This window comes from Heterodontus francisci, chromosome 16, assembly GCF_036365525.1.
Source record: "Heterodontus francisci isolate sHetFra1 chromosome 16, sHetFra1.hap1, whole genome shotgun sequence".
In the NCBI taxonomy this organism is placed as follows: Eukaryota; Metazoa; Chordata; class Chondrichthyes; order Heterodontiformes; family Heterodontidae; genus Heterodontus; species Heterodontus francisci.
The window spans coordinates 81,376,330-81,390,848 of NC_090386.1; the positions used below are offsets into that span (position 1 = coordinate 81,376,330).

General features: G+C 43.9%; 1 protein-coding gene across 2 annotated transcripts in view; it reads left to right on the forward strand.

The window, feature by feature from the left end:
• The window catches only part of taf4a (TAF4A RNA polymerase II, TATA box binding protein (TBP)-associated factor), a 78,645-nt gene that overhangs the window by 28,702 nt on the left and 35,424 nt on the right, over positions 1-14,519 (forward strand). For both annotated transcript variants that reach the window (XR_010976582.1, XM_068048462.1), the window contains exon 2: positions 10,835-10,989. Coding sequence is in view for 1 of the 2 variants with exons in the window: in XM_068048462.1 (XP_067904563.1) it covers positions 10,835-10,989 (155 nt within the window). In the remaining variant the exon portion in view is untranslated. The remainder of the gene's footprint in view (positions 1-10,834; positions 10,990-14,519) is intronic.

Genomic DNA, 14,519 nt, shown 5'->3' on the forward strand with positions numbered 1-14,519 from the left:
CAGTAATGTGTTTTGTCTTGTCTTATCATTGATAGTGGGTTGATACCTTCCATAAATTTCTTCATGAAAATTGGCATTCTTGCCAGATTCCTTGTGACTATTTTTATTCCCTATTTGCTGTCCTCCAACCCCAGTCTATTATGTACCTTTTCTGGCCAAGAAGATGCTGTACATTTGCTCTCAGAATTATGTTAATATCACTAAATAACCAGCTATTGGGTAATGTAAGCATAATCTGCAGTGCTGACTCCACTTTCCCTTAGGAATACTATTTTGCCGCCCTGTACAAAGGCAAGCAGCAGTGCCTCAATTAGAATGCTATTGGATGTTTACTCTGGAGGACCAGATGAAAATGACCGTTTTTGTTGGTGTACACCACCACTGTAAACCAGATGGAGGCAAATTTCCAATATAAATGAAGTATTAGCTATAATTTCTTGTGTATCTTTTTATGCTCTCCAAACCTAATTTCCTTTTATATGGCCTTTGTATTGGAATGTTCGCTGATTGCAGCCACGACTGTGCTGTAATGTTGCAGTATGGCTTTATTAACTCTGGTGACGTGGAGTACCATTTCAAGAGATGGTGCTCCTTCTCATGATGCTGCCAGTCAACTGAAGCAGTGTTTTGTCTTTTATAAGCTGCATGAGAACTTAGCCTATCTATACAGGTCAGGAATGTGGTTTTTCTATCGGGGAAATAGTTAAAGCCAGATAATGGCCTGGAATTTAAATGAGAATAATGGTGATGTTATCAGTACGCACCATTATAATGGAAGAAATATGACAGCAACTTCTGGAGTATTCAGATGTGCAGGGTACACTGTTACAATCTTTGCTCGTGGACTCAGCATTGAAATAACTGCAATGGAGTGAACTTGCTGCATTTGCCCACTGGTTCTGCTCAAAAAATGGCTGAAAAAGCTAGGGCTGGTGCATTCATGAGTAAGTGAGTTTTTACCAGTGTGATAACAATCTCTCTGGCCCTTGAAAAAGTAATTTTTTAAGTGTGGAGTCTCATTCCCTCTGAAGAAAATTAGAGTTGGAGATTAAAAAGAAATATTTTTTTCTGTCTGTCTCTTAATTCTCTCCCTTAACCCATTTGTATTTCCCAATCTTTATTTCACTTTCTGTACATCATTTTAAATCTAATTTGTATTTTGTGCTTTATACTTCCTGGATTGGACTCTGTGTGTTTCATTGGGGATACTTCAGTTTGAATGGTGGAGGAGCCTTGCTGTTGTTTGCCCTGTTCAGAATCCACAGATACCCTAAAGAGGGCACCGTGCTGGATAAGGCACTGGATTAGAGAATTTCCACTGACAAGCCCGTGAGCAGTCTCTGGACTGCTGTCAGAGAGGTGAATATCGAGCACTACTAAGAACAAAATCCGGTCCATTAAGTTTCTAATTATGACTTTGAAACAGTGGCTTTCACCGGTACTCTGAATTTCACGCTACAGTGGGGTGTGGGGCAAAACACATTTCCAGCACGTTGCAGAATTGCTTCAAAAATATAGGTTGGATTTCAGAGGCTTAAAGCCACTTGCACTGATACCTATGCGGTACTACATTCATGCACTGAAATTGAGACACAAGGATAAAAACAAAATTGCAACATTTGGAGCAGGGTCAAAATGAGGGGCCTTTCAATCAGAATACATATAATTTCCATGCATTTGTTGTGTAGGATTATTATTGGAAGAATTAAGGTTGAAGTTGGAAGAAGGTTTTTCATACACGGGGCTGAATTTAGTGCAGCTATTTGGAGTGGGTCGTGTGAGGGTGACGGAGAATTATGTCGGAAGGTCTCTGCCTGGAAATCTGCATTGGGACGTCAGTTCTGGATTTAGTCAGTGCTGGGAAAGCACCAAGGTGGCATCGCCACCCTGACATGACGGAAATGTAATTTAAATTGTAGATCACTTTTAATACATTTGCATTTAGTTCATTGCGATCCAGCGTTTGGGGCGGGGGTGGGGGGGGCGAGGCTTGGGTTTAAGTGGACGGCAGGCAGCCCTCTCATGCTCGGGTTCCTGGCTGTTAAAAGCTGGTGGCACCGAAGCGAGGCCTCAGTGCCAAGATGGGTAGACAGCCCTGTCCAGTACTGCAGAGGGGAAGGGGGAGGGTGGTGAGGCCATTATCGACTACAGTGCTGTGCGCTCTGCAAGGGTATTCAGGTTCTCAGGTGCTCTGCAAGTGTTTTGGGGCTCGGGTGATCTGCAAGGTGGGGGTCATGGTCTCGGGTGCTCTGCAAGGGGGGTGGGTGGGAGTCTCGGGTGGGAGTGCCGGCTGAGCAGGGTCTCGGGTGGGAGTGCTGGTTGAGGAGGGTCTCGGATGGGAGTGCCAGGTGAGCAGGGTCTCGGGTGGGAGTGCCGACTGAGCAGGGTCTTGGGTGGTCTGCAACGGGGAGGTTTGGGTGGCTGTATTGGATGACCAAACTGTTGGCTGAGATGTTTGGTTGCCCATACTGCTGGATGAGAGGGTCGGCCAGGAGAAGTAGCAAAAGCTCAGCTGCCAGGGCAGGGTCACCTCTGCATGAACAGCACTCTGTAGGCTCTCTGGTCACGTGGCAAAGGTCTAATACACCCTGTCTTTTTGGACCCCCATGGTGTGTTGTCAAGAAGCAGCTGCGTCTGTCTGTGAAGCTCCATGATGAGAACAGCAGCAGCTGGCCATGCCAAGAAGGGTGCACTTGCGCCTGCGTGTGTACTGGTCTCGAATCAGCAACCTCTACATGTCCGACTGGCATTGTCAACGAAGACTACGCCTCTCCAGGGAGTCTGTCACTGACCTAAGTGCTCTGCTGTAGGATGAGTTGCAACCTCTGGGATTTGGAGGTCACCCTATGCCAGTGGCCCTGAAGATCACCGTGACACTAAACTTTTACGCATCTGGATAATTTCAAGGATCCACTGAGAACGTGTGTGGGGTCTCCCATACAGCAGTCCACTGCTTCATCAAGGAGGTAACTAATGCCCTGTTCAAGAGGGCCAGCGACTTTGTGCGCTATCGAACAGTCCTGACAGTCAGGCTGAGAGGGCCATTAGAATCGGGGCCATTGCTGGATTTTTCCCAGGTGCAAGGTGTGATAGATTGTACGCATGTCTGCGACCACTGAAAGCATTTCCTGCAGATGTGTGCCCACTTCCTGGGAAGCAGCCACGATGCCTCCATACTTCAACAGTCCCAGGTGGCACAGCTTTTCAGGTCCCCTGCTCGCCTTCTGGGATGGATCCTCGGGGCCAAGGGCTACCCATTGAAGCCTTGGCAACTCATGCCTGTGAGGAACCCTCACAATGCAGTGGAAGAGAAGTACAGCACTTGCCACGGATCCGGGGAAATGTAGCAGGGTGGATATAAAATTGGCTCAGCGGCAGGAAACAAAGGGTAATTGTTGACCGGTGTTTTTGCGGCTGGAGGGCTGTTTCCAGTGCCATTCCGCAGGGCTCAGTACTGGGTCCCCTGCTTTTTATGGTATATATTTTGTGGTAAATGTAGAGGGCATGCTCAAGAAGTTTGTAGACGAGACAAAAATTGGCCGTGTGGTTGATAATGAGGAGAATAGCTGTAGCTGCAGGAAAATATCAATGGACTGGTCAGGTGGGCAGAAAAGTGGCAAATGGAATTCAACCCGGAGTAGTGTGAGATGATGCATTCGGGGAGGTCAATCAAGGCAAAGGAATACACGATTAATGGGAGAATACTGAGAAGTGTAGAGAAAGTGAGGGACCTTGGAGTGAATGTCCTTAGATCCCTGAAGGGAGCAGGACTGGCCAATAAGGTGATTAAGAAGGCATATGGAAACCTTTCCTTTATTAGCCAAGGTATAGAATATAAGAGCAGGGAGTTTATGCTGGAACTGTATTATAAATCATTGGTTAGGTCACAACTTGACTACTATGTGCAGTTCTGGTCACCTCATTACAGAAAGGATGTAATTGCACTAGAGAGGGTACAGAGGAGATTTACGAGGATGTTACCAGGACTGGAAAAATGCAGCTATGAGGAAAGATTGGATAGGCTGGGGTTGTTCTCCTTGGAACAGAGAAGGCTGAGGGGAGATTTGATTGAAATGTACAAAATTGTGAGGGGCTTTGATAGAGTGGATGTGAAGGGCTTATTTACCTTAGCAGAGAGGTCAGTGACAAGGGGGCATAGATTTAAAGTGATTGGTAGAAAGATTAGAGGGGAGATGAGGAAAATATTTTTCACCAAAGGGTGGTGGGGGTCTGGAACTCACTGCCCAAAAGGATAGTAGAGGCAGAAACCCTCAACTCATTTAAAAGGTGCCTGGATATGCATGTCAAGTGCTGTAACCTGCAGGGCTACGGACTAAATGCTGGAAGGTGGAATTAGGCTGGGTGGCTCGTTTTTCAGCCAGACAGATATGATGGGCCAATTGGCCTCTTTCTGTGCTGTAAACTTTCTATGCTTCACGGGTCCACCCAAACGACCATTGAGTAGGCCATTGAGCTGCTGAAAATGAGATTCCGTCGCTTAGATCGATCTGGTGGAGCCCTGCAGTATGCCCAGCAAAGGTTTTGTGTATCCTTGTGATCTGCTGTTCTTTGCACAATCTAGCACTGCAGACGGGGGAGGCCTTGCATGATGATGACATGACAGAGCGACATTCCTCCACTGACGAGGACGACACATAGGAAGGAGATGAGCAAGCAGCACTGGAATTTGAAGCCCTTGCACCAGAGGCCAGGCAGATTGAGCGACGGGCCAAGAACGCAAGAGACAGTCTCGTATTTAACCACTTCCAGTCACCCTGATAGCCACTCAGAAGAAACAATGAAGACTAACCTCAATGCATGCAGTCTGTCGCCTCCTTTCTATTTGTGTTCGGTGCCTAGCGCCCAGCTGAACTACGCACTAGTGCCTATGGGAGATCATATTCAAACAAGGGCTGTGTGTACATTGACATTCTACTAAGGGGGAAGGGGGAAGTTAGCAGCTCACAATTAATGCATGATAGCATAATAACTTTTACTCAATGTAGGTTAATAGCTAAACAAAGGAACTGTATATGATGCAGCACATGTCAAATTTCAAACATCCGTTACCACTGCCACCCCCCCACCCCCCAAAGGGTTTAGTTTAGAGATACAGCACTGAAACAGGCCCTTCGGCCCACCGAGTCTGTGCCAACCATCAACCACCCATTTATACTAATCCTATACTAATTCCATATTCCTACCACATCCCCACCTGTCCCTATATTTCCCTACCACCTACCTATACTAGGGGCAATTTATAATGGCCAATTTACCTATCAACCTGCAAGTCTTTGGCATGTGGGAGGAAACCGAAGCACCCGGAGAAAACCCACGCAGACACAGGGAGAACTTGCAAACTCCACACAGGCAGTATCCAGAATTGAACCTGGGTCGCTGGAGCTGTGAGGCTGCGGTGCTAACCACTGTGCCGCAGTCTGAAGGTAGTTTTCTTTATAGGTTGACGAGTGCTTCTACAAGGTGTGAACTCATTGCTAGCAGCTGGGCTGGAGGCAGGCTGCTGATCATGCTGTCCCTTGGTCTGTGATGACTTCAGTGGCCCTCCTTTGGCTGGCTGAGGTCTGGAGGGCACCTGCTGCCTGAGGGTTTCCTCAGGTGTCGCGGCTGGAGGTAGACTTACTGGCAGAAGGGCTGAGGAGCTGGTGGCCACACTCTGAGTGCCCTGAGGGGAGCCTCCAGCTGTGGAGGTTAGCCTCTGCTACAGGCCCCCCATCCTTCTCTTGCGTTTCCACTACTGCGTACAACTCATGGCTCAAGCGATGGTGTGCAGCTCTCTGTACATTTGTGGAATCTGGCTCTCTGAGTATCACCACCCTCTCAATGGAGGAAGCCATGCACTCACATGCCCGAGCCATGGCAACATTTATAGCATGGATGGACTCCTCCATCGTCAACTCATGCTTGCGCATGGCCTCTGGCATCTCTCCATATGTTGCCTTACCTCTCTCTGCAACTACAGCATGCCCACACCGGGGGCTTGTCATCAGGCTGAGCATGGGCCTGGCCACCCACAGTCCTCTGACTGTCAGAGGCCTTGGCTGTCTCAGCCTCTGCCAGCTGCTCAGGCGCGTGTGCGATGCTCTCACCAGCTTGTGACCGCGATTCTCAAGCCAAGCGGAAACCCACCGATGTGAAAGTATCTGTGCTGGTGGAAGGTGCAGAGGAGTCATGGGATGTTGCAACCTCTGAGTGTTTCTCCTCTTCAGAGGTGGACAGCTGTCCCCATTCTGGTTGAGTTTCCTACAGATGCCAGCCTACATGAGAGAACACAAACGTGTGGGTTAGTTTGTGTAGATCTCGTCATGCCAACCATACATGTTGTGGGTCTCCAGAGGTGAACTGTATGTCAATGGAAGCTAATCCTCACTCTCTTGCGCAGAGATTCCAGTCTCTCCATCTGATATGGAGTGGCCCTGGGTCCTGGCCAATTTTAATTCCTCTTTCTCTGCTGTGGAGAGAGGCCGAAGATCTGGGATGCCTCCTGTTTGTGCCCTTTTGTCCTGCAAGTGGAAAGAGCGAGATAGTCAAACTTCACAGTGAGATCAACATGACTGTTCTGCTAGTGTCAGCCCCTTGTCCGCTACTGGGGTATCCTATATAGCTCATGATCCTGTCCGCTCTCAGGGGAGTTAATGGGGATGAGTTCTGAAAGAAGGTCGTTGGTGGCCAAGGTGTAGCCATGCATCTGTTTGGATGAGGTGATGCCTAACTCCTCTGCCAGCACCATTGTAGTGCCTCCCTCCCCATGTCCCACTTCCTCCTGTTAGTTGCTTGCAATCACTAAAAAGGAGAGAGGTGTGGAGCACTCACCTTGACAGACGAAGGAGGTCATTGACCCTCATGTGACGCTGTACCCATGTCCGGGCAGGGTGACCCCATGGCTGCTGATCTCCTCTGTGATCTCCATCCAGGCTTGTTTGGTCAGGCAGGAGGACCTCTTCTTGTAATCGCTGGGGAAGAGGACCTCCCACCTTTCTCTTGTAGCCTGGAGAAGTATCTGGAGGGAGCCATCACAAAACCGTGGGGCCACCCTGTGCCTTGCCTCTGCCATCCTGTGGCATCTGCCTCGGCGGGGTGGGGGGTCCAGAGTCAGTGCAACACAGGTCTCTGTTATGAAGATGTGGCAGAAAATGAGTGTAAGGAAGCAATGCAAGGAGGGTGGGCAGGCCTTTAAATATGGCGCCAGCACCTGCTCCGCAGTAGTCCGCTGCCGTATTCAGTGTCTCGCGTTCTACCCCTGCCGCATGATTGGCTCGGCCCCATGCCTCCATTATGCAAAGTGGCCGCCTGCTGCATGATGCAGTGGGCTGGCCACCCACGTGACTAGCGGGGAAGATGTACACTTCCAGGTCCCATGCTGGGACCCGTGACGGGCTCACTAAATTCAGCCCAAGACTATTGGAGCATGGATTGCTTTACCACAAGGGGTTATCAAAGCAAATGTAAAGAAGAATTGGATAAAGATTTGAAAAGGAGATAAAAAGTTACAAGGAAAGGACAGTAAATTGGTTCAAGGGAAACTTTTAAAGATCAACAAAGGGTTACTAAAAAAGTAATAAAAGAGCAAAGGTAAATAATGAACGAAAGCAAGCGCAAAATATAAAAACGGATAGCAAAAGCTTCTATAAGTATATAAAAGGGAAGAAAGTAGCTAAAGTGAATGTTGGTCCATTGGAGGATGAGACTGGGGAGTTAGTAGAAGGGAACACAGAAATGGCAGAGGCACTAAATCAGTATTTTGCTTCCGTTTTCACGGTGGAGGACACTAGTACCATCCCAATAGTACCAGGTAATACAGAGGTTATAGAAAGGGAGGAACTTAGAACAATCATCATCACTAGGGAAAAAATACTGAGCAAACTATTGGGGTTGAAGGCAGACAAGTCCCCAGGGCCTGATGGCCTACATCCTAGGGTCTTAAAGGAAGTGGCAGTGGAGATAGTGGATCCATTGGTTATAATATTCCAAAATTCTCTGGATACGGGAAAGGTTCCAGTGGATTGGAAAAAAGCTAATCTAACGCCCTTATTCAAAAAGAGAGGGAGGCAGAAAGTAGGAAACTATAGACCAGTTAGTTTAACATCTGTCGTTGGGAAATCGTTTGAATCCATTATTAAGGAAGTAATAACAGGACATTTAGAAAGTCAAAACGCAATCCGTCAGTGTCAGCATGGTTTTATGAAGGGTAAATCATGTTGACTAGAGTTCTTCGAAGATGTAACAAACAAAGTGGATAATGGTGATCCTGTAGATGTAGTTTATCTGGACTTCCAGAAGGCATTTGATAAGGTGACGCACAAAAGGTTAATACACAAGGTAAGTTCACATGGGGTTAGGGGCAATTTATTAGCTTGGATAGAGGATTGGCTAACCAACAGAAAACAGAGAGTCGGGATAAATGGGTCTTTTTCTGGTTGGCAAGATGTAACTAGTGGGGTGCCACAGGGTTCGGTCCTCGGGCCTCAACTATTTACAATCTATATAAATGACTTGGATGCAGGGATAGAAGGTACTATAGCTGAATTTGAAGATGACACTAAAGTAGGTAGGACAGTAAGTTGCAATAAAGAAATAAGAAATCTACAAATGAATATGGATAGATTAGGTAAATGGGCCTAAATTTGGCAGATGGATTTTAACGTGGATAAGTGTGAGGTTATCCATTTTGGTCGGAAGAATAGAAAGGCAAATTATCTAAATGGAGAGAAACTTCAGAGTGCTTCGATGCAGAGGGATCTGGGTGTCCTCGTGCATGAATCGCAGAAAACTAGTTTGCAGGTACAGCAGGTGATAAGGAAGGCAAATGGAATTTTGGCATTTATTGCTAAAGGAATAGAGTATAAAAGTAGGGAAGTGTTGCTGCAACTGTACAAGGCATTAGTGAGACTGCACCTGGAGTATTGTGTACAGTTTTGGTCCCTTTACTTGAAAAAGGATATAGTTGCATTGGAGGCAGTTCAGAGGAGGTTCACTAGATTGATTCCAGAGATGAAGAGAGATTGAGCAGTTTAGGCTTTTACTCTCTGGAGTTCAGAAGAATGAGAGGAGATCTAATTGAGGTATATAAGATGATTAAGGGGGTTGACAAAGTAGACATAGAGAGGATGTTTCTTCTTGTGGGGCAACCTAGGTCATAGTTTTAGGATAAGGGGTAGCAGATTTAAAACAGAGATGAGGAGAAATTACTTCTCTCAAAGGGTCTTGAATCTGTGGAATTCACTACCCCAGAGTGCGGTGGATGCTGGGACATTGGGTAAATTTAAGGAGGAGATAGACAGATTTTTAATTAGAAATTGGTTGAAGGGTTATGATGAACGGGCAGGAAAGTGGAGTTCTTATGCTCTAAGTACTCACACAAGTGTGATGGGTTGAATGGCTTTTTTGTGTGATAGAATTCCTATGACTCTTTGGCTATGTTGCTGAGAAAAACTGTATAAAGATGTTAGTTACAGCCAGCAAATTCTCTCTTTCAGTTGATCTTTTTGAAGTATAGTCACTGTTTTAATGCAGCCAATTTGCCCACAGTAAGATCCAACAAATAGCGAAGAGATAAATAACAGAGGAACTGTTTTAATGGTGTTCATTGAAGGATAAATGTTGACCAGGGTAGTGGAAAAACTCTCCTGCACTTCTTTGCATAATGCTGTGGGATCTTTTATGCCCATCTGTATAGGTCAGGTGGGATTTGGTTTAACATCTCATCTGAAAATTGCCACCTCCAGCAGTGTAGTATTCCCTCAGTATTGCACTGAAGACATATCATGTGAATCTTTGTTGAATAGACAAAGCCAACTACAAATTTCAGACGTGGAAGATTCACTTCAAGGTCTAATTATATAACTGTCAAACCATGTATATTTGACTGTAAAGTATAATTCAACTACAAATTAGAGAGGAAAAATAACTTTAAAAAAACTTGTGTTTATGTAGTGCTTTGTCACATTGTGTGCCATATTACAAGATATTCCAATTAATTTTGGAGTGCAGAGGCTTGCGTATAAATAAAAATGAACAAAATCCAGCTCCACTGGTCCTTTCATACACTACAACTGGATTCTGTTGCCTCATTAAAATCATGCTTGGGTGAGCAACATTCTCCAGCTCTTATACAAGTTTGTACAATCAGTAAATATGATATGGCATCTGGTGTAATTGTCACTGCATGCAAGTCACCTTCGCTCAGAGGTAGTACTCCTACCAATGGGTTAGAAGTTTGCATGTTCAAACTCCAATCCAAAACTAGAACACATTATCCAGGCTGCCAATTCAATGCAGTACTGAAGGATTGCTTTATTCTTAGAGATGCCAATGTTCAGATGAAACATTAAACCATGGAGGTTTCTTGAAGAACGTCAGGTAGTTCGCTTAGTGTCCTGACCAACTTTCCACCAGCTGATCATTTATCTCATTTGCTATTTGTGGGACTATGCCTTGTACAAATTGGTTGCCAACTTTGCCTACAAAGCGACAGTAACAGCTTCAGAAGTAATTAATTGGCTGTGAAGTGCTTTGGGATGCCCTGACAATATAAAAGCTGTTATATAAATGCAAGTGTTCCGTTTTATACACATTTCAAACACTGCAGTTTCTTGGTGTCAGTTCAATAGTTCCTTTATTTCAGAGCCTTGTTTGAGGGGTGATGGAGAGCATTTGATTAATATCATCGTAACTGAATTGTACCAATATAATTGTCTTGTTCAGTTCAACAAATTTCGTAAACTTATTTTTTGATGCTGACATAAAATGAAGGAAAATATTGTTTACAAGAATCTAAGTGAATGGGAATTCTACATGTATTGTTTTCTATGCCTAGGAATGGTTCTTGTGCGTAGTGACAGTGGACAGTTGATGCTGATTCCTCAGCAAGCTCTACAACAGATGCAGTCGCAGGCTCAGTCTCAAGGGGCACTAACATCACGATCTGCCACACCTACCAGTGCTCCTCCAGTTCAGATCTCAACTGTACAGGTAAGGTGAAGGCTCGTCAATAAAGTAACCTAAAATTCTATTCGCCAAGTATTTTAATACTACAGTGCCTACTTAGCTGTTGTTGCTACATTTTATCCACTACTTCATTACTAATGGATTGAAAGTAGGAAACGAATTGAAGGTGTTATATGTATGCTTTTTTAAAAGAAACAGTGAAGCTGATGCTCCTTCATAAAGGAATATCAATACTGTAGAGCATTCTAACTATATAACTAAGCTTTTAAATAATTGCTTTCATAGTTTTCATTAACCAAGAGATAGAAATCATTTGCTTGAATGTATCAAAAACAACCATAAGAAATTGCAGGTTCCTTACAAGACACACTGGTGACTAAAAGTTAAAACTTAAGGATGGAGTTGTCAGAACATAAAAACAGAAGAAATAGGAGCAGGTCTAGACCATACAACCCCTTGAGCTTGCTCTGTCATTCAGTATGATCAAGGCTGATCTTCTGTTTTAACTCCACTTTCCTGCCTGCTCCTCATATCCCTTGATCTCCTGAGGGACCAAAAATCTGTCTATCTCAGCCTTAAATATACTCAACAATGGAGCATCCACAACCCTCTGGGGTAGACAATTCCAAAGATTCACACCCTCTGAGTAAAGAAATTTCTCCTCATCTCAGTCCTAAATGATCGACCCCTTATCCTGAGACTGTGACCCCAGCCTGGGAAACAACATCTCAATATCTACCCTGTCAAGCCCCTTCAGAATCTTGCGTGTTTCAATAAGGTCACCTCTAATTCTCCTAAACTTCAGAGAGTATAGGCCCAATTTCCTCAGCCTCTCATCACAAAACAACTCTGATCCCAGGAACCAATCTAGTAACCCTCTGCTGTACCTCCTCCAATGCAAGCATATCCTTCCATAAATATTGAGACCAAACTGCACACAGTACTCCAGGTGTGGCCTCATCAAAGCCCTGTGTAATTGTAACAAGACTTCCTTGTTCTTGTACTCCAGTCCTTTGCAATAAAGGCCAATATGCCATTTGTCTTCCTAATTGCATACCTGCTTACTAACTTTGTGTTCCTTGTACAAGTATACCCAAGTCCATCTGAACATCAACATTCAGAGTTTTGCGCTTTAAAAAAAATTCCTGCTTTCCTATTCTTACTATCAAAGTGAATAACCTCACACTTCCCCACATTCTTCTCCATCTGTCACCTTGTTGCCTACTCACTTAAGCTGTCTATATCTCTTTGCAGCCTCTTTGTATCTTACTCACAGCTTACATTCCCACCTAGCTTTGTATCGTCAGCAAACCTGGATACATTACTCTCAGTCTCTTTGTCCAAGTCATTAATACAAATTGTAAATACCTGAGGCCCCAACACTGATCCTCGCGGCACTGCACTAGTTACAGCCTGCCAACATGAAAATGCCCAGATTATTTCTGCTCTCTGCTTCCTGTCCATCAACCAATCCTCTGTCTTTTGTAAATTATATTATGAATTGGCTTGCTAATAGGAGTCCAAAGTAGTTATCAAAGTTGTTGGTTATAATTGGGAAGTTAGAACTACGACAGTTCCTTTGGGAATAGTCTAAACTGTCCCCCTCCCCAACGTTCTGAATGCGCTTGTTAAGGGCTAAGTAGAACACATGACAATGCTGGCAGGCCTTATAGGAAACTTTTCAGAGACTAGTGCAATTTGACCACAACAACTTGCATAGGGTCTTTCAGATTTTAAAAAAATCACAGCACTTTAATATGGGGGGAAAATGGCAGTCTGCCAGCTTGACAGATGATCAGGAAATGGCATTTCATACTGTGAAATGCCACAACATTAATATCGGTGCCAAAATAGCAAATGCAATTTAATAATGCAGGAAAAGTTTTTTAAAAAAAACTGACCATCATATCAAGACTAATATAAAACATAGTTAATTTGCATACATTGACCAGGTTTTAAAATTAATAATTACCTTGTTTGGCGCTGATTGCCAGATTACGGTGCATAGATCACCTCTTTGGGAAACTGCTCTTCGAACAGATCATGGTGATATGCAATCAGTGGAGGGCTGAAATTCATGGGATGCAAGACGCACACATACTACACGCGCACACGCACACAAATACTCTGTAACTGCTCCTTTACCGTTAAACTTCAGCTGCTCAGGCTCAGTGCTACATACTAGTTTGCTTATGTAGTTTCTGTTGTACCACACTGTTAGAAAGAGGACTGCGTTAGCTCCACAAGTTCATTTTCTTCTCTAGAAAGATCCCCCTCTTCATTCCATTGACAATTCGAACCCCTTCCCCCACCCTGCCCTGTAATTATCATCTCTTTCCCTATTCTCTTTAGTTGTTCAGATAATTCCATGTCAATTTTCTATCAGGCCCCACAGCATTATTGCAACTTCCAGTTATCATCTTGGTGTTATTTGCAATACCTAGGGTATTCAGTCATTTCCCTAAGTGATCCTCAAATTGACAACATAAATGTCAAGAGGGAAAGACTGCAATCATTCAGATGCTATCTTTGAGAGTGTGGTACTATAATGGTAGTGAGTAAAAATGATTTATTTATTGGACAGTTATGCATTTTTGAGGAAGGGGTTAGTCATATTTTTGAAACACCCAAGTTCCCCGACAGGCTGGGTCTGTCACTTATGGAATGTTTTGTGCATCTACTTATAAAATGATGATAAATATATTTTAAAGTGTTTCAGTCGTCAACTGAGTGTGCATTTTTATCAATTCAGAGGCCAGAGCAATTTCTCAGGTTTGAGGTTAAGCAGTAATTTTTAAATGACATGCAAAGCAACTATCTGGAATAATTTTAAGACATGCTAAATAATGCGTACTGGGTTTAGCAAGCTCGCCAAGTAGTTTTGAACAGCAGTCCAAAGATATACCCACCATCAATTGGAAAATCTGTGGTAATGATAGTATCCATGTAATATTGTTCAAGTTAAGGGTATTTCTAACATGGTAGACTGTTAACTCATTCCCAGAACTTAAGACGTAGAACTTTAACTAGTTCCAATTTACTCTTCAAAACCCAAGCATGGTGCTTCCTCGCCATTTCATTTGGTCTTTTCAATTCTGGAAATGCACTCAACTATGGTGTTTCACTTAGATTTCTCAATAAATAATAAAACTTTTGTTAAGTGATAAGGAGGTATCAAAGTTCATTGTTACTCATGTATAAACCTTGATGAGGAATGTGATAGCCAGCAATTAAATAGTTATAAAAATTCTTAAGTACTAGAAAATTCATAAAGCAAATGTGCTTATATTCTATATATCTCCCACCTGCCTTAATTTTGTGTCTCGTGATGTTTCTGGACATCTTTCAAAATAACATCTATTTCCATTATCTGGGAAAAAAAGAACTGATCTGCTGAGTCTAGTGCAGGGCTATAATCTGTTTGGAGCATGAGGAAATGTCATTTCAGATACAGGTGACGTAAAGGGGTCAGAGTAATTGTGACACTTTTATCCCCTATTGACAATGAACTGATCCTACTATAAATGCAAAATGTCATTTGTAGATTAAGTATG